We start from the raw sequence: 26,423 nt of genomic DNA on the forward strand, positions 1-26,423 counted from the left end.
ACTCAGGGCTTCTTTCCTGTTTCCTTGGGATGAACCTCTGTTACAGTCCTTGCAGTGGACATCTGCTGTCTGAGACAGTCTAGATGACACATGTGATGGCCTTCATGAAAACAGCCAAGTGAGGCGAACAGAACACGTACTGAGCCCTCAAAAAATTATCCTATTTCTTTCCGGCAGATTAAGCCCACTATTGTGTGTGTGTGAGAGGGGGAGACAACGGTGTCCTTTATTGATCTCATCCTTACAATAAAATAGCACCAATGGCAAACCCTGCATTCAGGGAGCCGCATGCCAGCTCTACTCCCCGGGGCCTAACTGGACCCCCTTCACAAGGGAGCCTCCAAGCACCTCGGGATCCTGATTAAGTGCTCTGCTGCAGCACCCCCTCCTTCTGGGAGAGGTTTCCCAGTTGTAACGCAAGGCTGACAACAGATTCCCTGCCTTAGGGCCCCTCGGAAGCGTGGTGTCCAATAATTTGAGGATTTCAAAATCTAGAAAGCCCTCTGAGCACACAGAGACAGCAGCACATTCCACGAGCCACAGGACACAGAAACAGAGCCCTGGGGGGAGATGTGATTTGTTAAAGAAGAAGAAACACAAAACTGAGCTCTTGGGGAATGCTATGATCAAAAATCAGATTCCCCCACAAAATGTGTTGTATTCACAGAGTACATAAGAAGAACTATGCCAGGATTAGCTGATCCTGACATGAATTTCCCTTCATGAACAACTGAGAATTTACATGTAAGATATAAGCTCAGTCTTTCCCCCTTTTTCCAATGAAAACAATAAAGAAGGAAACCTAAACATGATGTCCCAAGTATGTCAGTGTTACCGTGTTTGACTTAGTGAGCTGCAGGGCCAGCCTCGACTTCCCCTGGGGAGCTACAGCGTGACTAGGGGGTAATCCAGGCCTAGGATTTAAAGCGAAGCCTGTTTCATTATTTCTGGGGAAATCAGCTCTAAGGCACTATCACACAGCCCTAGCAGGCTGTGGCAGTAGCCTGGTGACAAACAGACCTACTACTGCCTCCTGGCTGAGGTTTATAGACTCCTAACTCCAGGGATTCAAATGCAAAGAGGTGACCCCCCAGGGCAGTTGCCCCTGTGAAGAGGAAGAGGAGCAGCCTGGAAAAGACCCCCATATGCAGGGGCAGGAATGTGTATCTTCTCAGAGTCAGCAGAGGCCAGGGCCTTGGGACACAGACGCAGGCTTCCTGGTCCTCATCTGGGAATAAAGCAGAGCCTGCAACTCTGGAGCCCAGGACCCACTGGCACCCATGCTCATGTGGTGCTTTGTCCCCGACCCAGTCTGTCTGCAAACGCTGAAGCCCTGAGAGACCCATAGAGCCCTGGACACCAGGGAAAACAGTTCTGGGGACCAAGATTGTGACCCACTTGTATGCAGGTAACTAGCTGAAAAATAACTATTAAAAAGAAAACTTCCTCCAAATACTCACCCTGAGCCTCCCCAAGTGGGTGTTCTTCCCACAGCTAAGTGAGCATCGCCTGGGTCAGGAGGTCAGCCCATTCCATCTGTATTTTAACCTCCGCTAAGACACACAATGAGCTCATCACCCAGAAAGCAGCCCCACTGAGTGAGTCAGAAATAAATGGACAGTCTTAACGGAGGAAATAATAACAGGAAACTGGGATTAGAGGGAGAATCAGCTAGTAGGCAAGAAAGATCCAGGGCTAGAAAGCTGAGGCTTGGGGATATAGCTCAGTGGTAGAGAGTTTGCCTAGAGAGCATGAGGCCCGGGTTTGATGAACAACTCTCTGGCTACCTTCATGTTCTTGACAAAGCCACTCCAGGCACTTATGGGTGATATGCCAGGTGACCATTGCTTAGTCCTCCAAGAGGCCAGGAAGGGAGGCTGACACAGAGAGGCTTAAGCCAGCCTCCCCCTAAGGTCTCTTGATCCTTCCTTATGGCATTAAGTGCCTCCAACATCATCAGAGGTAGAGAAACACCCGGGGGCGGGGGGAGGGAGGGAGAGAGAGAGCAGAGGTACCCTGTGCAAACCCCGCTCCTACTGTGTCACTGGCGCTGTACCCATTGACCGCCGCCTTGCCGCTCAGCTCAATCATCTGGTGCAGACGCAGCTTCCGGCAGTAGATGGAGGCGGCCTCAGGCTCCAAGGCAATGATGAGCTGCTCCGAGTTCTCAGGAGAGGCCAGGCCTGCCTGGAAGACAGAAGCTAAGGCTGGGACCGGGGCTCCCTGGGCAGGCTGGCTCAGAGACACCATGCGGCCCACAGGAGGGACAGAGCACACATGGTTTCTGTCACCACTGTGCTGCACTCCCAAGGAAGGGACACTCATGCTCTGCATGTTTGGGACAGTCCCACGCAGACTTTGGCATACTGAGCCCCAAACACTTCAGGGTGGCTAAGGAAATTGTACAAGCACCCTCAAGAAATACAAGGCTCTCTGGCCACAGGACCTCTTGCACTTGGGCCTTGATTGGCCCAGAATTGAGAAGTACCAGGGAGGAGGCGGGGTGACTCTGGGCTGTAGGATGCAGACGGGGTTCTACACCAAGTGGGAAGGACAGAGTTACAAAAGTCTCAAACTTTGAAAATCATCCCAGGTCAGAGGCCGGTGATCTGTTCCCTGGTTACAGTGGGCTGTACAGCAGACCCCCACCTTGTAGACCTCAGCTAGGTGAGCATCTGACTTGTACAGGAATCTGATCTGCTCTCTGTGGAGCACTGGGAGGCTCCTGCCATTTGCCTGCTTGGGGAAATGTATAAGCAGTCACTCCTGGATGAGGAAGCCCCTCCTGGAACCCCAAGGAGTCCCTCATTTTCTAAAATATGGGCAGTCATTGGTAAGTATCTTATCGAAGCCTTTATTCTTTTCATAGTTTATATCACATATACATATCAAATATAGTCGTAAAAATTTGGTCCCCAAGTTCTCATCTGTGGCCTCCATCTGCATTTGGGATCCTGGCCTCCGGGAGGCAGAAATGCTTCAGTTCTGTGACATGTGACCTGTCCCAGTCATGCCCCCTCCAGGCCCTAAGAAGGGCCAGCCATGAAGCCCCAGGACCACCTTTCTGAAGGTGCTCAGAGAAATAGGCCTTGGCCTGTAACCAGATCCCTGCCACCTCCTACGGCCCTGAGATGGAGCAGGGGGACCACAGTGGAGGCTGTTCAGGTACACGGGGCTCCTTGGCCGCCAACAGGAGGGACAGAGCACACAGGGTTCCCATTATCACTGTGTTGCTTTGTTGATGTTTCCAAGGACACCTGCCCTCGTGCTACATCCACTTGGGAGGAAGCCCCTTCCTGCAACCCTCTTCTAGACCAGACCCTCAAGGTTTAGTGGATTCTTCCCCTGGACAGGCATGGAAGTTTTCCTAAGGTCGTGCCTGCACGAAAAACCTCTCCTCAGGAGGAGAGGCCTAGAGCCATGGTTGTAGGGGCTTAGGAGGGTCCATCAAGAGCAAGGAACAAGCAGATTCAGGTAGAATATCAGAAATGTGACAGGCCTTCAGAGACTTTGTCCACCTCCTTCACCTAACGTACAAAGACCAAGGCCCGGAGCAGTAGGGGCACCAGCTGTCCCAGTGTGCCTAGAACAAAGGGATTTCCTGGGACATGAGACTTTCAGTGTTAAAACAGCACAGTTCTGCTGGAAGGTGTCCAACCCTTAAGTGGTGGCACCAGCGCAGGCTGGAGTCTTGAGTAATATTAATCAGCGTTTTGTTGTGATAAAAAACTAAACAAGAACAACTTAAAGGAGGAAAGATTTATCTTGGTTCCAGAGGTTTTAGTCCATGGTCAGCCAGCTCTGTTGCATTGAGTCTGAGGTGGGGATGAACATTATGGCAGAAGGAGGGTATAGTGGAGGGAAGCTGTTAGCTCATGGCAGCCCAGCAGCAGAGGTAGGAAGTCGAGGCCAGGGACATGATATAGTCTTCAAGGACACCCCCCCAGTGACCCATGTTCCTCCTGCCTACAGTTTCCACCAGCTCCCAGTAGTCCATTCAAATTATTAGTCCATGAAATGAGGTCATCATCCAATCACTTCCCAGAATACCCACCTCTGGGGACACAGTATTCAACACCTGAGCTTTGGGGCATTCCAGATCCAACCCATAACATGAGACCTGCAGACTAGGCTCTTTAAATTGCTACTGGCTCTCCTGCTCTTAGTGCCTCTAGTTACAGGTCCCCAGCCAGCCCTGGTACGTGACAAAACTCTGTCGTGCCTCTCACATTCCCTCCTGGACGTTTCTGAGGCACCGTGTTTCACCAATGACTCTGGGACAGTATCAGAAGACTCACTGCCTGAATGGGCTGTCCGAAGTTCTCCATTACAACTACACTCACAAGGAAGTGTCGGATATGGTGTCCTAAGGAGGTTTTACCAGCAGGTTGGTGACAGAAAATCACTCCGTAAATATCAATGTCTCACAAGTGGCAGAGCCCCTTCTGGAAGTCAGGCTTTATAAAACCAGATGGGAGCCACATCTGCGCCCTACACCATCCACAGGGAGCCTCCATCCCTGCTGCTCAGGATCCACAAAGGCAGACGGAGGCCCATCAGCCTGGTCCAGTGGTGGAAGAGGCCAGGGCCACCCTTACGTGACACTGGTTAACAGGCCACTGACTAAGGCATGAAGACATTTTTCCATTGTTTGCTGAAGCGATTAAAAGTCTCCATTCTCCAGCATTACCTTCTCCCAAGGTCACATTAGACATCTTTTCAGCACAAAGATGGTTGACAGTTAAGGGGCCCAAGGAAACAGGGTGTGGGTCACACATATGCAGTGCCACCAAGAAACCTCGAACTCTCGAGCCTCAAGAGTCCCAGAAGAAGACATCCAAAATAAGACCAGAAGGAAGCCTTCTAAGGGACAGCTCATGCCTTGAAGTTTCCATTCTTGCATCTGGTGCGTCAAGGGCCTCCTGGAAGAGCAGAATCCAACGGCCAACTTCCCAGCACGGACGGGGAATAGGGAAGATTGGCTGCCAGGGAACAGCTGGGCCTGCATGGATCACAGTCTCTTGCTAAGTTGAGACTAGAAAATAAACTAGGCAGCGGGGGCAGGGAGGACTGTGGTGACAGAGCCCCACGGTGAAGCCCAGAGACTCAGTGTTAAAGGACACAGGCAAAGACCCTGCTGACTCAAAGGCCACATGACTGTTAGTCTGTCTGGGATATCAACCCAGAGAGACAAGGGCCTGCGCTGTGACAGAAGGGGACAGGAGGGGAGAAGGAGCTAAACGTGAACTCCCGGTTCCTCTGCCTGCCCTGTTCCTGAGATTCTAAGCGGGAACTCAGACTTAGATGGGAAAATCTTTCCATGGAAAATCAAATCAAGAAGTCCAGAGTGAAATGACACAACAGGAGGGTGTCTGAGTGTGCAGGTGACAACCCAGCAGGGCAGTTGGGACGCTCCCATATCCAGTCTGCCCCAAACAGCACTGCATGGACCTGCAGGGGGGCACCTTTCATCTGTCCTGTCCCTCCCCAGCTGGTCTGGCCTGGCTTCCATGGCAATAGTTGTGACACATTTCCTTACAGGGGTTCCTCACTGCATCTGGGAGAAGATACAGACAAAGAGGAGCCCACTCCAGAGGGGAGCAAGCAGCAAGGTCAGAGAGGGGTCTGGTCAGTGTCTGGGAGACCAAACAAAGCGAGCACCGGCTTTGTCACACTTCCCAGCGGAGGGACTTTGTTCCCACCAGCAAACTCCTGCAGTGCCTCAGAGGAGAGCTGCAGGATCGGGGCGGGGGAGGCAGCTGGTCCTGCACAAATTCCATCTCCCCAGGAGGAGTCCCAGACTCACTCAAGATTCCAAGAACAGGAGGGAACGCAAAAGAACGGGCCAGACTCTCTGAAAACTTTTGTTTCTTGCAGCCGCTCACAACCACAGCCCTCTGGAGACCGTGGCTCTGTTTGCCTGGGATCAGGCCAGGTCAGCTGGAGCAGAACACGCTCTTCACTGATTCTGCCTTTGGAACTGGTACCACACTGCTCCTCGTCCACTGTGAGGTGTCCCTCCACAGATTCTGTCTCCTCCTACACAGACAGTGCCTTTTCTAAGGTCTCCTCACCCTGTAGCACATAGTAGGTGCAAAGGCAATGAATCGACCATCCCTCTAGCCAGCCTCTCTTCTGCACTTTTCTGACCCTTACCTCTGCTGAACACACACGTTCCATAGGCGCAACCTGGGAATTCTACTAAGTGCCGAACTGGGAGCCCTGCTACCTGCTACCCCCACTGACTCCTCCGGGAATCTGGGCCAGCAAGAGCAGCCTCCTCATCGTAGCTTCTCAGAGCCTCGCTTTGTGATCACTCAGCAGGGGAAGGCCCTGGGGAGCCCGCGGAAGTGGGTGTTTACCCCGACTGCTCAGCGCCACAGCCCTCCTCCTCTGCAATCTGCCAGGAAGATCCGCCAAGAGACTGTGTCCATAGCTGAGAAAAAGGGCCAGAACTGGTAAGTGCTCTACGGGCCTGTCATCAGGCTAAAGAGGGCTACAGCTGCACCACTGCTGGGTGTGACGCACTTCTGTCCCCCGGTAGGACTGTTTCTCATGCAGCTTGCTCAGACTAGGAGGCAAATGCAAGCTGCGTCTCCATGTTAGATGAGATCATCGTACATATGGGAACATCATTTATTTAACAGGTTTCTGGAACCTTCTACAGTTAGACATTTTAGGCAAGATGCCTTTAGAAAAATCAGTCCAGTAGAACTCTCTCCTGGTTCCAGATCTTTCTCAAAGGCCTTGGAAGGGAGATCAGCTGTTCTTTCCACTCCATCTTGTCACCAGTGCTCTCAAAAAGTCTATACAGATCCTGAGTCTGTGAATTATAAAAGATTGAGGTTTGACTCATTTCTTCAAGAAGCACTGAGTCCAGACAAGTCCAGGGAGTCCCATAGATGAAATATACCCACATGCACGGCTCTGCAGACCTCATGGGCAAAGATGTGACTCACTATCCAGATCAGAGGATAGTGAGCAGAGGGCCATCCCAGGTCTACTCCGCCCCTCTTTCCCCTCCACCTGGCAGGTGGGAGGGTGAAGCCCAGCCCTATGTGACTGTGCCATGAACTTGTACCTGGGAAGCCTCCATAAGCCTGAAAGGGTCTCCACATTGCCCACCCAAGCAGAGTGGAGGTGCCTAGTCCCCCAGCTGCCCTGACAGCCCACCCATCCTACCTCATTCTTCAGGTTCTCATGCATGAAGTCAGGCTGGCGGGATGCTCTGTGGGCAGATGGACGCCCTTTGAACATGCTCAGTAGTCGCTGGGCTGAGGACTGTGGATTTTGTTCAGGGGCTGTATTAGCCAGGTTCTCCAGAGAGACAGAACCAGGAGGATGTAGAGATACATACAAAGAGACTGATCGGGGGCTGGGATTGTGGCTCAGCGGTAGAGCACTTGCTTAGCATGTGCAAGGCCCTGGGTTCGATCCAAAGTACCCCATAAAAATAAAATAAAAATATTGGGTCCAACTACAACTAAAAAATAAATATTAAAAAAAAAAAGACTGGAAGGATTTGGCTCACAGTTATAGTCTGACAAGTCCCAAGATCTGCAGTCAGCAAGCTGGAGCCCCAGGGGATCCAATGGCGTAGATCCTATACCCAGAGGCCACAGGTTGGAGGCCCAGGAAGAGCCACATTTCAGTTTCAGTCCACAGGCAGGGAAAAAACCCAGTGTCCCAGCTCAAACACATGCAGAAGGCTGTTTTCCCCACTCAGTGGAGGGTCAGTCCTCTGCCCTACTCATTCCTTCAGTGGATTGGAGGACACCTAGCCACGCAAGGGGAGGTCATCTGCTCTATTCAGTCTAGCCATTTAAATGTCAAATTCATCTAAAACACCCTCCTAGGAACCCCCAGAATAAATTTTAGCCAGACAGCTGAGCATTTCACTGGCCTACTCAAGCTGACCCATAAAATTCACTCTCACGGTATAGGTCTAGTATCTTTTTTATCTATATAATAATGGCGGAGTGGTACAGCATGGAGAGATGTAGCAAGCCTGACTTGGTTCTACCCTGGAACTCTTCAGAAGACAAGCTGAAGAGACCACCTAAAAGTCCACAAAACAACCATGCCCCTAACGCCCCTGTAGCCCCAAACTGCTCCTCCACGAGCAACCTGAGCCCAGAGACCTGTCTAGGCAGGAGATGAACCCAGGGCCTGCCACAGTCCAGGCACACAGAGGCCTGTAGGTGTGTCTAATGAATAAACTAATGATTTGGCAAGAATGATCTCTGCCATCTTTAAATCCACTGGGCCACCGTAAACTGCACACAAATATCAAAGCAAAAACATTAAGGGTTAAAGCCTAAACAGCAAGAATACTGGCCCAGAAAATGTCCCCCAGTATGGAAAAGCCAGGCTCTGCCTACAGGGTGCCTCTGGGCTTCAGAAAGCAAATTCACAATGCTGGACAGCTGTCCCTGATGGGAGCTGCTGACCCTTTTCTTTCTGAGGGGCCATTTTTATTCCAAAGCCCTCCCGGGGCCTGGTTTCCTCCTCAGGCTCTCCAGTGAGGGCCTCACCCATTCAGAGAGGTCATCCTAGGATGACCTGCCCTGGTGAACTGACCAGGAACTGCACCTCTTTTTTCTTATTCAGGCTAAAAATACAATTTGACCCTTTATCAGGTCACAAACTTGTTGCTCAAGTTTTCCTGTGGCCTGGGAAATGTGAGTCAAAGCCCTGAATCCTGACTCTCCTTCCCGAGGAAATCTCTGAGCACTGGGCGGCATCTTCACAATGGCTGTGTCCCCCTGCCCCATCTTTGGTGAGGGCTTTTGTGAACAGCTAGATGGCTCCTTCCGAACCCTTTCCATCTTAAAGATATGGCCTTTTTCTGGAACCTCCACCCTTTTCTCTCATGCCTATGAAAACAAATCTATTTTTGGCAGATCCATACAGGGAGCCAGATTCCCAAAGGAAGGGAAGAGTGGAGGGAGGAAGCAGCGGAGAAAGGGGAGAGCGTGCGGGAGGGGTGCTCCCCACCCTTGACGGTTGGCAAGGATGTTCTAGATGCTGCGAGGAGTAGGCCCCTGAGTGTCCAACCCAGGGTGCCACACTAGGGCTCCACAGCCGCTTCACTATGCTCAGACTCTGTGGGGGTTTTGTATAGAAAGGCTCATACACGTGGCCACAAACCACGTCAGAATATCCCCCTGCGAAATGTGGTCAGGATGTCTCCTAAGAGGTGTGATGGAGGCTCAGGGACATCTACTGCCTTGGTGATGGGTCCCAGCTGGGCCTGAGTTGAAGTCTCAGAATACTGACTCTCAGCATGTAGAGAGTTGTCCCAGGCCCCGGGACCCTTCAAGTCCCTTCCCATAGCCTCCTCTCTGTCCCCTTGGAGGCCTGTGAATACTGGGTGATACCTGAGTAGGGCTACCGTCACCACCATGAGCATCCTGGGTCCTTCTGCTGCCGTCCCACCTGCCCGGCCCCCGCCCTCACCTGGTACGCAGCTTGTCTCATGAACTGCTTGGCCGGCTGTTTCCAGATCGCAGGCACCGTGATGACCCATCTGACATCTGAGTTCTCAAATTCCGAACCCGCCTGGTCACTCAGCTCCTAAAGTCAAGGAGACACATGCCATGGGTTAGGTGGCAGTGTGGGACCGAGAGCACACCTCCAGAGGCTTCATTGAGAATCCAGCTCCCACCAGGGACTTCCCAGGAATCTAGCCTCTGCAACTTTCCAGGGTCAGTGGGGCAAGAGTCTGTTTTTTTTAATATTCAGCAAGAAGAGAGCTCACTGAATGTCACTCAGAAATGAGGGAGGTGTCAGAGGGAAATCCCTTTGGTCACTTCTTAAAGTCTTTGGACACTGGACAAATGACAACCTCCCAGGCCTCAGTTCCCTTGTCAATACAAGGGTGATAATAATACTTATGGGTTGTTGGAGGATTGAGAACTGCACTTACTGAGGGCTTACTATGTGTCAGTCCCTTTGAGCACTTTGAGGGTCTTATTTCTGCAAGAACCCACATAGGAAGGGATACTAACTGTGCCCCTTTCCTGGATGGGAATGCTGAGACTTGGACAAGCTCAGTTCCTGTGACCACCGTTCAGCTAAAAAGTGGCAGATTCAAAATTTAGATCCAGACCCAGGTCTACCTTGACTCTAAAGGCCAAGATCTTAACTAAATTGTCACATGTCATCTCATGTCTAGAACAGCGCTGGACCCACAGGAGCACTACTGGTGGCAGTCTCCATTGAGGGTGTCATCTACCTTCTGTAAGCCCAGCATAGAGGGGAGCTTTCCTGTCCAAATGAGAAGGGTGTTAATGACATGACCTAACTAAGGACCACGTGGCCTTCTACTTTCAGTTAAGGTTATTTTGCTTCGGGGGACCCATGAGGATAAATGGTATGACCAAAGCATCAGAGGTTTTTCCACTGGCCACCATAGATAAGTCACTGTCGGAGATCTCAGACTCGTATTCTCATCTACAAAATTGAGAAAATTTTGTGGATTGTCTGGCCTGAAGACAGCCTCTGATCAATGCTAGATCCTTCCTTCCTTCCCCTTCCCACTACCGCATTTACCAGACCAATCTGAGATCAAAACTAAACACACACTAAGGCACTTCTGTATCAAAGTCAGCTCTGGGGACACAAGATTAACAGGCTGGTTTAAAAAAAAAAAAAAAAGAAAGAAAGAAATTACTTTTCCTGACGGTGTCTGATATTCCCTATTGTTTCAAATAGTTATCCCCGGTCTGACCCACCCTCTCACTGAACTCATTTCCTCTTTGATCAGTAAACATTTTTTTTTCTGTTTACTGAAAAGTCCTAATTTAAAAAATTGTGGTAAAAATATATGTGCCATAATATTTACCATCTTAACCATTTTTAAGTGTACCGACTAGTAGTATTAAGTACATTCAGTAAACATGATTTTTAAGACACCCCTGCCCTTGGTCAACATAAAACAGCCATTTTTTTATGATTACATTTTGTTTCTTTGCAGGTCCTCGTGGGGCTTTGAAAAGCAGAGGAGCCGGCTGATGTGTTGACCAGTCACCATGCAGGCCAATTTAAACTCTTTGCACAGGGAAAGGGCTCAGAACATGAGGGATGGGTTTCCCTGGGCTGTCTGGGAGGCTGAGGGGAGCCCTTTGCTCCACAATGGCTAGGGAGAGCGTGGATAGCAAAGGCAGGCAGGCTGGGGATGTGGCTCAGTGATGGAGCACTTGCCTAGCATGCACAAAGCCCTAGGTTCAATTCCCAGCACTGCCACCCTCCCCCATAAAAAAAAAAGCAAAGCAAAGGCACCAACATGGAGGATCTTATTATGTCAGGTTCCTCCACCAGCTGCTCTCCTTCATGACAGCAGGATTCGTAACCAGACTGCTTGGTGGAAGTGCTTTCTCAGGCTCTCCACGTCGTCGGCAGATTCATTCTACCAGAGTTCATTCTGGTCAGGCATGCCAGACTCCTCCCTAACCAGCAATGTCTGAGGCTGCACCCTGCTGTTCTGAATCCAGAGCCTGTGTTCTCTCCCTCCAGGCTGCGCCTCTTCCTCGCTGGCAGGTGCATCAACCTGGAGATGGAGCCTAACATGCTCTGACAGGCATCAACCGCCACCCTACCTTCAGCGCCTGCTCCTTAAAGTACTGCAGGGCGTAAGCAAAGATTTCAAGGGCTTTGACTTTCTTGCCATTTGCTGCTGTCAGGTCTGTATCCATGGTGAGGTCCTGGTGGGGGGAAAAGAATGAAACAATAATGAGACAAAGGACAGATACACCTCTGACTTTGGGAACTGATGCTTGGAGATCTGGACAATCCTGGTGAGCCATGTATGTGTTCCCCCATTTGACAAGGTGGACTAGGATGGTGTGGTCCCCCAAAGGGGCCTGGCGGCACTGTCCCTTTACTGTGTAAGAGGCTCCGGTTGTTCCCTATAGGCCCCAACGTCCCTCCCTCCCTCTTTCTCCCTGGACCATCTGGGGGCTTCAGGGCAATAGCAGAGGCTGGGAAGAGAAAATGGGCAGCAGACACCACGCCTGGTGCGATTTACATTCTATTTCCATATGTGGTCACACATGGTCACCCTCAGAGGCCCCTAGTGGAGGCCTAATTCATGTCAACTCACTGCCACACATGACTCCAAACAGACATGAAGCTCTCATTCCCTGATTAGCTGCCAACCAAGCTACCAAAATAGAAGAGCTCCTATTTTAAGGTCAGCCCTGTCTAATCCACTGGGAGCGCAATATGGCTGCCTGCAGTTCTCTGCCAGAAGCCAAAGCAGCTGCTGCACACAGTCCTTGGACGGAGACTGCTCCGTGGAGCCCAGATGCCAGGTGGACAGAGGTTATTTTTAAAATGATGAGAAAAGCATCTGTGGGTCTGTGGGTCTGTGGGGCGGAGGATGAGCAGAGAGTGGAGCAAAAACCAGGAGGAAGCCCGGGGCCAATAGGCTCATTAATGCCAGGAAACAATCCGGGGGACCTCTGGATTGAAGTAGGCTGGGTGACTATGCTCCGCCTTTGGAGAGAGAAGCAGCAGTGGGTACAAAACTAGCCTGGTGTTGATGTCCGCACATTCTTGTCCTACCTACTACCTCCCTCTCCTGGTGCTTAGCAAAGATAACCCAGTCTTTGGCCCCCAGGCTCAGGAAGGCTGGGGAGCACCAGGAAGCCACAGCTCTGAATTTAAAAAAAAAAAAAAAAATGAACTTGAAGTCAACAGTGTACTGCCTCCGGCTGTACAGTCCCTGACATTCAGCATCAAATCCCATCAGGAGAGATGGGAGGAGTCACTTCCAGCCAGAGTCCATCTGCATCAGATAGAGAGCCTAGGCACGGTGCTCACGGAACCTCGGAAGGCAGGGTGCTGGCTGCTGAGTCTCCCATTGACGTTCGTTTTGTCAGCTGCAAACGTTTGCTAATGGGAGGTGCCCTGGACTAGGCCCTCCCCTGTCCCGGGCCTGGTTCTGAGAGCTTTCTGCATCTTCATTCCTTTGATCCTCACAATTCCCCCATGAGCATGGGAGGTGCTGTCATCGTCTCCATTTTACAGATGAAGCTGAATGAGGCACAGGCAGGTTAAGTAACTTGTATTAAACGTCTTGAAGGTACGAGAGGCAGCAGTTAAACCCAAGCTGCCTGGACCTGGGGTCCGGGGTCTCAAACCTTATCACTCTCTGCATCTCCAAGTCCTGGGAGTTGAAGAGAGTTTATGGGATGAAAATGCTCAAATTGAAAACAACTCCAGCTTCCTACGAAGCTTCGAGCTTCAACGTCCTTTACCGAACGGGCTTTCTGGGAACAGAAGTGAGGCCACAGCCTGGCATGTGAGCCTCCTGTTACTGGGTGTTGGTGTCCTGAGCTCCTCCTTCGCCACGCAGGGGCTTGGTGTGTCAGCTGTTACTGGTTGTTTCTTCCAAACCGATTAGTGAATAGCCACTGCCACGTAACCCCAGATGTTCTCAGCCCCTGAGGTGCCCTCTGAGGTGCCCTCTGAGGTGCTCCCTGCGCAGAGAGGAGCTCCTGATTTCCCTACAACCCAACCACTGAAGGGGGAACTCCGGGGACAGAAGAGGGGCCCAGCATCCTGTACCCAACCTACAGCCAGGGTCCCCTCTGACTGACCAGTTTCCAAGACAAATGAGTAGTTCGACATTCTGAATGTCTCTCTGCCCACATGGACACCAGAAAGCACTATGGGTCCCACAAAAAGTGTCCTGTGTTCAAGGTAAATGGACCTTAATTTCTGTTGTGGAGAAACCTGAGGGCCCCTGGGCTGGGACACATCCCGCCCCCCAGGGCTGGCTCCTGAGGAGAGCTCTCTCACCCCTGTGGTGTGCAGCTTCATCTTGAACTTCTCCAGATACAGCCACTGCTTGGCCTCGGTGGGATCCAGGTCATGGTAGAAGTCCCTGGCAGCGTATCCAAAGCTGTGGAACTTCCTCTCAGGGCTCAACAAGATGGTGGTCGGGGTCTTCTGGTTGGACACACCAGGATCACCTCCCTCCCATCGCCTGCCACCAAGGAAAGGCAGAGGTTATGAGGCCTTTGAAAATCCCAGTTCAGGCAGCACTGAGTAAGCACCCACTGTATGCATAGCTGTCACAGACGTGAAGGTGTAGGTACACTCTGGTCCAGGTGCCTGGCCAGTGGCCAGAGACACGATTTCATTTAGAAGGGGAAGGGACAATTGCCACGTCCCTGCTCAATAACACGTTCTAACTTTACCCTCGCATTCAGCACTTATTGAGGAGCTACTCTTGTGCCACGTGCTGGTGACACAGGGACAGAAAATTTATGTTCTGCCTTCAAATAACTCAGTCAGGTAGGTAGGTGATTTGTTGTGGATTTTGCAGGGGCTGGGGGTTAATCTGTAAGTACTCAACAGCATCCAGCTGGCTTGAATCCTCTTTGAAAAAAATATATAAATGCCAGCCCTCTTGGATGGAAATAAGGGGACCAGAGAAGGGGTCTGAGGGGGTCAGAGAAGGTACAAGTGCCCATGTGGCCATGTGGCCAGGAAAGTGTGCAGGACTCAGGGGGATGGGAGAAGCTAAGGAAGATTGGATCTCAAAGGGAAGAAGGACGGTCCGGGCTGCTGGCGTTGAACAGGTCAGGAGTGGGCAACGTGTGTAAAGGAGAAGAGCGACTGTGTGACTGGAAAAGCGAGAAATGAGACTGGGAAAGTGGTGGCCCCGGGCTGGGGAGGACCCTAAGGACTTAGGAAAATTCAGGAATAATGGGGAGCCACCAAAGGTCTTAGATCAGAGTGTGACAGAATCAGAGCTGCTGTTCATGAGGGCAAACTGAACTAAAGAGGGCAGACAGGCAGCCAGCAGGCAGATGCGGAGTGAGGCCTGGCCTGGAAGCCATAGGAAGAGAGAGGTCGGGGAAGAGGAGTGCCAAACCTGCCCAGAGGGAGAAGTGAGCCAACTGGGCATGGCCGTGAGCAGGAGCCCGGGCACCCTAGAGCCTGCAAGCTCAGGAGCCCAGAGGAGAGGGCACAGACAGGAGCTGAGAGCCAGGCCAGGGAGCTGAGGGAAGGGCGGGGTGTTGAACTCCTGGAGGGAGGGGTGGAGAATAAAAGCCCAGAGTTCATGGGAGAGATACTGGCAGGAAATAAAGCTCACAGATCAGTGACAGCCAGGGTGACAAGATGGGATGGGAACATCGAGGAGGGAAAGGGCCACTAAGGCAGAGCCAGAAGAAAGGCAGAAGACAGACTCGGTGGTAGAGCAGAGCAGGGGTAGGCTGAACCCCAGAGAAGCTTCCTTCCTCTGTCACCAGAAAGAAAGGAGAGACAGGGAAGTGGGATGGAGAGGGCAGGTGACTCATGCTTCCTCTCTTCACTGCAGAGAAGCCAGGGCTGCCAGGAGCCAGGCTGCTCCCTTCCACGCGACCCTGGGAGCAGCCTCAGGTGGAGACTCAGCACAGAGGGGAAATGAGGCTCTTCCCCTGGCCCCCTGGGGAACCTGCTTAAACCTGCTCCCTGCACGGCACCACTGAGCATCAGTTGGGCCATGGTGGCCCAGATGGAGTGCTGACCTGACCTCCAGCGAGATTTGCTGCTCCGATGGCTCTGGAACCATCCCTGGCCAGTTTCCCAGCCAAGCTCCATCAGGATGCAGCCTTCCACTCCAGGAGCCAAAGTCCCCGAGGTGACTGCATGGAGACCCAGGGATGATTCTCATGCCAAGCAGCAGCTCTACACGCCACTTTTCACAAATGGACTCGTCATTACTATCAACGGTGACATTTTCAGTAATGACCCCGTGAGCTTTTTCCTTCAAATTTTGATTCCTTCATTCCTATTTAAATGCAAAATATTACATTCCTTATTCCTACTTTATCAGTCTGTATCATGGTTATGTTAATATGTTCTGACTGAAATAAAATTCGAGCAGAACCAACCTCCTCCAAGGACTCTACAATAACAAAGATGCGTCTCTAAAGGCCTGAGCCACAGTGATGGTCCTCAGTGCTCCTTCAGGCAAATAAGATGCTTTTTCACTCTTTCTTTTCTATTTTCACTGCCTGACTCTCCTGTGGAAATAACATTTGGAAGCAGACAAACATTGATTGGCATTATTTTCCATCTGGGAAAGCAGCACAGATCCTGCCAGAGATGGAATCCTAGGGGCTGCTGAGCGCTATGTGGTCTTGTAGAACTGGCTTTTCATTATTTCCTAATGAGATGACACCCAGGCACCCAAGGGCCTCTGAAGTTTTTTATAAGGATAGGGGCCTCAGGCTGAACCACATCTGGTTGTCAAGAGAATGATAAGTCAAACCTAGTAGGCTAGTGTTTTACACTGCATGTCATAAAAACACCTAAAATCTTACTCTGGGGGTGATACATAAATTTCACAATTAACCAGTTAAAGGAAAATCAAAACCATTTATAATGAAACTCAAACCCTCTCCTAGATGGAAAATCAGGATGATAAATCCCAGGCTTCCAAAGTTTTGAGGGGCCACAGAGTCTGCAAGAGGGTCAAAGATTACCACTGAGAGAGCCAACATTGGTGCCAGGACAAACCAGAGTCCTAGTGGACATTGGTTTCTAGTGTTGGGTGGTGTGAGGGCTGCCAGGTTGCTCTGTGCATCATGGAGGGCAGGGTGGGGGTGATCTGGCACAGAGTGCCCAAGAGGCCAGGGTTACTTTGCCTTTAGGGCCACTTGGCTGAGATTTACTCTTCCTGTTTCCTCCCAGGCCTGTGTCTTCAGCCCTTGTGATACTGTCACCTGAAAGAGCTGGTACTTCTCTGCATGCTGAGTACTTGATAGGAAATCTCATTTGCGGGAGACAAATTCACAGGCGCCATTGCTATTGCCGTTTCACAGATGAGGAAACTGAGGTTTAGCTGGTTCAATCCAACATCAGGCTGAGCCAGCACCTGGACCTCCTCCATCACAGAGGCTGTGCAGGTCAGCTCCTCTCAACAGGCCATACCCTGGAGTCACCTGGCCAGGCTTCAAGCACAGTGCATGGCTCCTCCCCAACCAACTACATCAGTATTAAACCAACGCTTCGGAGACAGGCACTGGAGGCCTGTGGGTCAGAAATGGCTTGCTCAAAGTGGCGCAGTGGGTCTGGGCTAGAATCCAGGGTCCTCCTCCTAAGTGCCATTCACCTGCCCATTGACTGCCCTGCCCCTGGTGCCGCTCAAGCCTGTCCCACCCACAGCACTCACCTCATCACGTGAATGCATTCTGGCTCCTTAGTGAAGCTGTAGGCATAGCCGCTGGATGTGGTCCCAAAGTCGATGGCCACCACCACGAGAAACGTCTGCTGTTCCGAGACGTTGGAGTCGGCATCATTCTGTAGATACAAGTGAGGCTCTGTGCCCGGGCCAGGCCTGGCTTTGGGAAGGGCAGTTCCACCCAGCCCAGCTGTGAACTCACTGTGGGCAGAAGGGCTTCCACTTTCCTGCTCAAGTCTGCCACGTGGCAGCCCTGGGGACAGGGCAGGCCAGCTTCAGCCCCACTTGAGTGGTTTGGGGAGACAGAGGTACCCGAGTGGGGACAGGACACCTGGGCAGGGCACTGCTTGCAGCTCACCAACCCTGCATGACTGTGGCTAATTATGGAAGTGCTACCATGGAGCAGAAGCCCAGTAGCTCTCTAGTTAGACACGGTCTCCCCCACTGCCCTCCACATTCCTGTGCAGACCTCCAGTGACCACTCCGAGCACTCTGCCAGCTGGGCCCTCCATGCCTCCCAGTGATCTCTCCATCTGTGCCAGCATTTCATGCACCTGAACAGGCTGGGCACAGGCTGGGCACACCCAGGACCCTACCTGATCCTGCAAAATGCCAACCACGTGACTCTGCCATGCCCATGCCTTCATCTGTCAGAGCCTTTCCTCATCTGTCAAGTCATTTGGGCAGACATTTTTTTTAAAGCAATGTAGACTTTCTTTCTTTTAACTCCCACACAACTCCAAGTTATAAAAGTCAGCACATTTCAAAGCTGGTGTGTTGGTTGAAGCAGGAGGTGAGAACAATACCCACCTAACCACTGGCCCCGTCCCCTGCCCCGTCCCCTACCCTCCTCTCCACCAACCTGAAGCTTCTACAAGGAACCTTCAGTGTGCAGAGTTTGGAAACCACAGGACCTGGCCACAGGTGACCAACCTCACCATTGCTAGGACTGAGGGAGTTTCCAGGATGCAGGACTTTGTGCAACAGGGGGACAGTTCCAGGAAACCAGGACAGGTTGACACCCACTACCAAGCTCCAAAGCTCTTCTCAGCAGGGTCCTTGTGAGCTGTGCGACTCATGCAAAGCCACGCTTTCCTCGGGTGCTTGACTGCACTGGCTGCGTGGATGCCCCTCTTTACAGCAGCCCCACTAGAACAACCCTTAAAGTGCAGGGTAGGGTGGGAGCAATGGCTAGTGCGAAACCCTGCTCCCACATTCTCTCCTGGGCAAACTGTTGCAGAAGCAATACCTCAGCCTCAGGTGGAGTTGGGTGGCACAGTGAGAAGCAGGCAGGGAACGGCAGAGGGCAAAGCCACTGCATTTCACTGATTTGCTTCCTTCCCAGCAGGTGCCTGTGGTGGCTGGAACTGGCCTTTAAAGAGCTGCGCCCAGCCTGCATGCTGGTGCCACTCCCCCAGGCCCTCAGCTCTAGAAGCATGGGCCACACGTGGAAAGCCTTTCTAGGCCCCGAGTGGGAAAGGCACTTGGCAGGGCTCCCATGGCCAGTACCTGGGATTTGATCTCCACCCAGTGAACATGCAGGGCTGCCCAGGGGCCTGAACAGAGCAGATGCAGAAGGAAAAGGTAGCCAGCTCAACACACGGGCGCATGCACACATGCACACATGCACACACTTCTTACCACGATATGGGAAGGGGACAGAGGCGTTATTCCTGTGTCCCCAAGACTCCGGGCTGGAGATGAATATGCAGAGGTGGGGGCCGTTTCTGAAAGGAAAGATAAAGTCCTCCCTTAGACGTGGCACAGGCTGGTCCGGGGACAGGAGTGAGGCCGGCATGGTTTTGCTCCTCAGGCTCTGGGCTGCTTGAAAGCAGGGCCCGACCCCAGCCAGGAAGGCAGGGGGTCCAAGTCCACGCCAGCACCCCTTTGGGTTTGGAATTAGAACTTGACCCAGTGAGATGTCCCTGTCCCTTTTCTCCCAGTGACTACCAGGCTTCTCACTGTGCCACCCAACCCCACCAAGAAGGAGATGCTGTTAAGTCCTCCAAAAGCTCCAGGGTTTTGCTTGGCAGCTCTGGGGCGCTGCTAGACCGGTATGTGCTTTCACTGGGGACAAAGGCTGGACACTGCACCTATGAATCCCAGGAGCCACACGGGGCTTGGCATGTCCCGCTCCATTCAATGCATAGCCTAATACCTGATAGGAGGGCTTGAGGTGACTTGGAAAGGCATGGCTGCTTCTGAGGGAGCACAGGAGCGGCTCCATCTGCCTCTTCTGCAGAATCACTTTGCATTAATCTCAGGCTCCTGCAAAATCTCTTTCAATTGGGTGGGAACTCAAACAGCGTCATTACAGTGAGTACCCAACAGCCCAGGGACAGAACATGGTGAGAGCGAATGTGAGGCCTGGAGTCTGCACAGCTGCCTCCCCTCTCTGCAAGCTCATGATCTCTCTCCTCCCCATGAGGCTCAGCTCCAGCTCTGTGAGAGCCACGAGATTACAGAGGCAAAAGGTTGAATAGACATTTCTCAGAGAAGACATACAAATGGTCAGGAGGCTTATGAAAACATGCTGAATGTTATTACTCATTAGATAAATAATGCAAATCAAAACTACAATGAGATACCACTCCATACCCGCTAAGTTGACAATTCTTTAAGGACAAGTGTAGAAAAAACATGTGAAAAAAATGGAACTCTATGCATTGCTAGTGAGAATGTAAAATGTACAGTTGTGGAAAACAGTTTGGTGGTTTCTTAAAACGTCAAATATAGAATTTTTATAATTCAGTAATCCTACCCCTAGGTATCTCCCCAAAGTAAATGAAAACAGGGACTCAAAGTGGTACTTATGTGTGAATGTTCATTACAGCAATATTTACAATAATCGGAAGATAGAAACAACCCAAGTGTCTTTGAAGAGATAAATGGATAAATCAAATGTGGTATGTGCACACAAAGGAATAGTATTCAGCTATAAAAAAGGAATGACATTCTTATACATGCTACAACATGAATGAACCAGAAAACATGCTAAGTGAAATACACTGGACACAAAAGGACAAATACTATATAATTTCACTTATGTTTAATATCTGTAATAGACATATTTGTAGAAACAGAAAGTAGATTAGAGGTTACCAGAACTGGAGGGAGGAAGAATGGAGAGTTATTGCTTAATAAGCACAAAGGTACTGATTGGGGTGATGAAAAGTTTTAGAAATAAATAGCAGTGAAGGTTGCACAACATTGAGACTATCATTCCTGCCACTGAACTATACAGTTAAAAATGGTTAAAATGGTAAGTTTCATTACATATACTTTATCATAGTAAAAAATGTCTTTTTTTTTTTTTTAAACAAGAAAAACAATTTGCTCCTCTGGGAGGGAAAGCCATTTCCCATTTCTATTAGCTTCTATGGCCCAGGGCTCTCAAAAGCATGGAGAAGTTAGCTCTTTTCCTCCACCAGTCTGCTAACTCTACCATCTTCTCTATCTCCCAGCACAAGGGTCCCACCTTCCATAAAAGCTGGGTGAACGCTGCTTCTCCACTTAGGGTCCCAGCCGGGTGATCCTTCCACCTGTTCATGACAGTTCCTTCCTGCCCAAGGCCCCTTAGACAGCCCTTGGAGAGACGCCATCCAGCCCCAGGAGCTGCCCTCTCTCCACCTGCTACCTGGAAGGCCTGCAGCCATGCGTCCACATTTGCACAGAAGGTCTTGGAAGAAACCAAATGTCTAATGGCCCAGAAAATCTGGTGTTGGCAATTAGCAAACAAGCTATTATCCACCGGCAGGCCCTCCACCCTGCTGCAGCTCGGTTCTAATTATCCTGTCACTCAGCCCTTCTCCAAGCTGGCCTGGGTCATCCCACTGACTTGCAAAATAGCATGGGTCCAGCCACACACTGAACATGTGCCTCGGGCCCCCAGGGGACTCCAGGGGACTTTGAGGGCAAGAATCAAGGATTTTGTTGTTGCTGCTCTTCTCTCCATATCTCCCTCCCCCACTGCATCGGGAAAGTACTAAACAAATCATTTGACTTGCTGATTACTCGCCAGGCCTGGAGACAGTTGAACTTCATGGACTTCTTTCATCAGAAATTAAAATTCAAATACATTATTCAATGATTTAAAACTGATCTGCTGAGAAGGAATGGAGGAGAAAGGTTTTCATAGATACTTGTGTTACTGGGCACATCCACATCTGCACATAGTCCAAGCTAAAGATAATTATCAGTTAATGCCCACCGACCCAGCACAGCAATATACAAAGGCGGCAGAGACACATTTGTTTTCAGTTGATATCTCTACTTTGCCATTTAGGATGTCAAAGTGGTTCGGAAAACTTCAAGGTGAAAAGCCAACCTTATCCCCTGAAGAGCAACAGTGGAAAGTTTATTAATCCTGGTGTGCTAATGATCCCAACAAGGCCTGAGATCTTGCATGCCTTAGGACTAAGCCTGCGAAGGTCAGTGGAGTGTGATCTATTCATCTCTGGCTACCTGAGCTAACAGAGGACGGGCATCACGCACCCCCTTCAGTCCTGCACAGCCATTGCCCACAGTAAGAAAGTCCAGATACCATTACTGTGGCCCCGTTCACTCTGCCTCTGTAAAGCTAGTACAATAACATCTGCCCCAGGCTGCTTCCACCTAGCAAGTTCCCAGTATACACAGGTCAACTGGGGCACACTGGGAACATACAAGAAGCCAAAAGCTCAACCTGAATACAGGTTTTTATATTGCAGGTTTGCAAGAAAGAAAGGAAGCAGAAGAAAAGAAATTTCAGGCCCCAGCTGCGGAAACAGGGAAGAGAGACTGCTAAAAGGGAGATGAAAGGAGAATGCTTTATCAGGAAATGTGGTCAAGGGCAGAGCCCAAGGATCCGGGACACTGAAGAATACCTACTCCATCACTCCAGGTAGAGTGCATAAAGACCACCCAGAGCTCCTTCCTTGTCAAGCACTGAGTTACCCCGACATCCACAGAGTGAGTCCACGGTTTCACAGAATTAGAAATATGCTGACAGTTTCAAGAGTGCAAATCATCAGCCACAAAACTAAGTTAAGTGGAAGGGAAGCAACCCCGGAACTTTCTAATAAAAGAAATAAAAGACAATGAGACAATAAAAGACAATTAGAAATGAATTGTCAGGTCTCCTTTGCTATTAGATAATTTAATACCACTTCAGTCTCATAGTGTGCAGATGATCTCTTTAAGGTTAATGAATATAAAAATAAGTTGATCAGGGCTGGGGCTGTAGCTCAGTGGTAGAGCACCTGCCTAGCATGCATGAGGCACTGGGTTCAATCCTCAGCACCACATAAAAATAAATAAATAAAATAAAGGGGACATTCTGTCTATCTACAACTACAAAAAAAAATTTTTTTTCAAAAAATAAGTTGATCAAAGTGTTCACAGGTTTGCTCATAAACCTTGAACCCTCCTGTCCTAACACATTCATTTTTAAAAATGAATTTTAAAATGTCATTTTTAAACCATGTCATCTTAAAACTAACATTTGCAGCAAAAGAAAAAAAAAGGACATAAATAAATAAATAAATATTTTGAAGCAATGCACAGGATAAATAAATAAAAGAATCACTCGAACAACAAGTGTCCTACCACGGGGCTTCTTAGAACCCCAAACCAGGCATTTGAGGGGGACCTTGGTAATTGAATCTTCCTCACTTGCTTTAATGGAACAAGAATTAAAACGTAGGCTTCTGGGTTCCTGCTATAAAATGCAAGACATGTACTATTCAAACACATTTTTATTTGCTCCCAGCTCTAATGGCTTTAATCAAAGCAGACGTTCTTAAAATAAAAAAAATAGCCTTGCTAAGAGAACCTCAAAGACAGCCATAATTCACAAACTCACTGCTCTCCTCCTCCAGAGACATTAGTCAGCAAATGGCCGTGAGCAGCATCGCAGGCTTTGAGATACACAGATCGATCCTGCTCCATAAATGCAACATTCTTTAAAGATGAAGACAGAACCATTGGGCTGGCTTTATTCTACGGAGCTCCAGACTTATGTGAAAGTGACAGGTGGTCTCAACAATAGCGACAGGCTCGACTCTCCAAAGGGTCTTTCTTGACAGCTTTCAGATTTATGTATCTATCAAAGAAATGCCCATTTCTAAAGGATTTTTAAGGTCTGGTCCTTATTTAAAAAATTATACACACACATTTTTTCCTCATTTTTCTTCCCCTGAAGGCTATAAAAGGACAGGCATTTGCCCCAGTGCCTAAAATCAGGCTGATTGAGAAAAAGCCCTCTCTATTTCTCTCCTGATACACCCTCCTCCCAGTGCCATCTCTGAAAATTGATCAGTTCAAGGTCATATGTAGGTTACTTGCAAATGTCTTTTAAGAAGGAAAATAAAAAATCTTTTATGACCCTCTAACAGGCGTCATGGCTAGTGAACTAATGCATTATTACAGTAAGCTGAGCCTCCATTTCAGTAAATAATTTATGGGCTTTATTTTTTTAATCACCATGGTTTATGTCCAGAGTAAATGGAAATTTTATTGGCATGAACAAGAGACCCTCTCACTATGAAGAACACTGAGTGTAAAATAACCACTCTCCAAATGCTAAATAATAATTACGGAAATGAGTACTCACCGTGGCAGAAACCACAACACCAGGCTCAGTCTGAATGGGGGTGCTACACCAGGTCCCCGACACCAGGCGGCACCTTCTAGTTACCCTTCCTGCCTCCTGGACAGTCCAAGAGATGAGAGGCCCCAGCAGGAGAACAGGGGCAGCTGGGTTTCCCCAGATAGTGAATCCCGAGTCACTGCTACCTCAGATGGTCAATGGGCAATTAGTTCACTTTCTCTCTCTTTACCACAGGTTCATACACTGATTTGTGGGCCTCCCACTTGGGCCTCTATGTGTCCAGGCAATTGCTGGGAGAGGTAAGGAAACACTACCTAGATGAATAGTTTTCAAGAATTATATTCAGCAACCTTGCAGCTCCTGCCCAGCTGCACCCAGTATCTGGTAGGGCTCTACCAAATCACCCCACACATGGTTCCAAGATGTCCACCTGGCCTCTCTTCTACAGACTCTGCTCAGTGGGGCAGGGCAATGTCTTACTTCATCTCTGACCCTCAATGTCAACTGGATGAATGGAAGAAGGAACAGTGGACATTGCATGGATGGATGGGGGAATGGGGAGATGGATGCTTCTATGTGTGACCAAAAGTGAACTCAGTAGATATCCAGACTGGAAGGGAGTAAGGATGGCCTTACACCTGAGCCTAAGCAACTCCACTTTAAAACTCCACTTTGAAACCTGCAGTCTCACCAGGCACGCCTACGGAGCCCTCCAATATGATCATCAGGCATAGCCCTGACATAAGCAAGTCACTTCTCCCCTCCCTGACAAGCTCAGAATGAAGTCTCTGTCATGTTGTCCTCACCCCGATAAGGGGGAAAGATGAGAAAATCAGGGTAAATGACGTCACTGAGAGACCCGGTGGCAGCTGATAGGGATTGAAAGGGTGGTGAGCAGCCCATAAATTTAGTGTAAATGATGGGGCAAATGAACAGACAGACATTCAGCCAGCCAACACTGATGCCCTCCTGCTGAGAGGCTAACGAGGACCTGGACTGACATCTCAGCTCTTCTCATGGTTTGCCTGATCCTCTGCATCTTCCTCACTGCTCTCAGACTCTACAGCCACATCTTGACCCTGGTGAGAACCAAACTTCTCCCCACCACCCTCTCCTCAACAGCTCCACCCCAGGAGAAGCCTGCCATGGTTTCTGACCTGACCGCTGTGGTCTGAGTGGGCCTGCATCTGCTGGACTTAGAGCCTAAGGCTTGAGACTTTTGATCTGACACTTGAACTCAGCATGCGGAGGGAATGTCTGTCATGAGCCTGTCATGAGTAAGTGTGTTTGCAGTGCTTAGGATTAACCTAGAATTGTTTGCTGTGAGTTGATTATGTCTATTGCAGTGGCTAGCATTAAGGATAGTCATTTTCTTGATTAAGAACCTATAGAGTAAAACTGTATTGAATGATTTGAGTAAATACAGCATTGACAAAGGCAGAAGCACGTGGACATTCTTTATTTCTCCCCCTCGACTGCACATGTCGCACCTTTTGCCATCATGACAAAGGGCCAGTGAGGTGTTCTCAGAGTGGGTAGCCACACCCGGGTTGGGATACTGGCAATGCACATTGTGAGTTACCTCCGATAATGGGGATCAGCTTCCAAATCTCCCGGATCTGCCTCCCTCCTCAGACACCCCTTTTGCCAGGGAAACAGCATGGTTCCCAGACAGGAGATTGCCATACTCCCTCCGTTCTTATCCCATCCCAAGCCCTGACATTCCTATTTCCTCACACCTCCCATGTTCTCTGTCCTCTGCAAAGTCACCACCATAGCCATGCTCCAGGTCCTCCCAAACTGGACCAGGGCTCCTGCTCTGTCTCCCTGCCCTGGGCCTGCCCCGCCCAAGCCACAGTCACCCTGTAGTCAGAGCGTCCTGGTCAAAGCACTAAGTCTGCTCACATTCTCAGCTTTGTCAGAGGTCTCCCTGATGACCATTCCACCCTGGGTAAAATCCAGGCCTTCACTCCCCACCTCCATCCATCTGTGGCCTCCTCTCTCCATTTCATCCTTGGCCAGACCAAACCTGCCCTCAGACCCTAGAACATCTGTGCCTGACCAGCCTCCAGAGCTCTGCACACACTGGCCCCTTTCTGGAAGAGTGCCCGCCCTGGCTTCCACAGGCGGCCAACTCCGCCTTGTCCTCTAGGACTCTACCTCCAAAGGCCAACCACCTCTGAGAGAGGAGAGGCTTCGCAATTCCATGGGTACAAGCAGACGGGAAAATGTTAATCAGTGCCTGGCGATCCACTGGCAAAGCCCAGAAGAAGGAAATTCCACAATAGCCACATTTCTCCAAGAAATTACCACCAGGGAAATAAACAGAGAAGGAGGGGAAGCTACAGACCAGGGGTTCTCAAACTTTGATGTGCATCAGATCCCCCATGGGCTTGTTCATGAGAATGATTCTGGTCCCACCCCTAGAGTTCCTGAGCCAGTATGCCTCAGGCTGGATAATTTGCCTCTGGCATTAGCTCCCAGGCCCCTCCACTCTGCCCTGAGACCAACTGCTATAGCTTAAAGAGACCTCAAACACTTCAGCCCCAGTAACTGCCCTGTGTGGACATTCATTGGATCCCAATTCAAAAATCAAAACCTTTTTCCATTCATGAGATAATGGGAAATGCTAACACGGGCTGGATCTTGATG

At 50.1% G+C, this 26,423-nt stretch overlaps 1 protein-coding gene across 6 annotated transcripts in view; it reads right to left on the reverse strand.

Moving 5' to 3' along the window:
* Positions 1-26,423, reverse strand: part of Hspa12a (heat shock protein family A (Hsp70) member 12A) — a 63,929-nt gene that overhangs the window by 10,299 nt on the left and 27,207 nt on the right. For 2 of the 6 annotated variants that reach the window (XM_076834968.1, XM_076834970.1), the window contains exons 2-7: positions 18,824-18,909; positions 17,174-17,301; positions 13,807-13,993; positions 11,601-11,705; positions 9,460-9,576; positions 2,016-2,187 (exon numbers count right to left, since the gene is read on the reverse strand). In XM_076834968.1, coding sequence (XP_076691083.1) covers positions 2,016-2,187; positions 9,460-9,576; positions 11,601-11,705; positions 13,807-13,993; positions 17,174-17,301; positions 18,824-18,909 — 795 coding nt within the window. Of the gene's footprint in view, positions 1-2,015; positions 2,188-9,459; positions 9,577-11,600; positions 11,706-13,806; positions 13,994-17,173; positions 17,302-18,823; positions 18,910-19,340; positions 20,611-20,660; positions 20,961-26,423 lie in introns of those variants that run through there. The other 4 variants (XM_076834966.1, XM_076834969.1, XM_076834964.1 and 1 more) reach the window with 4 other exon arrangements.

Source organism: Callospermophilus lateralis, chromosome 15, assembly GCF_048772815.1.
Source record: "Callospermophilus lateralis isolate mCalLat2 chromosome 15, mCalLat2.hap1, whole genome shotgun sequence".
Lineage (NCBI taxonomy): Eukaryota > Metazoa > Chordata > Mammalia > Rodentia > Sciuridae > Callospermophilus > Callospermophilus lateralis.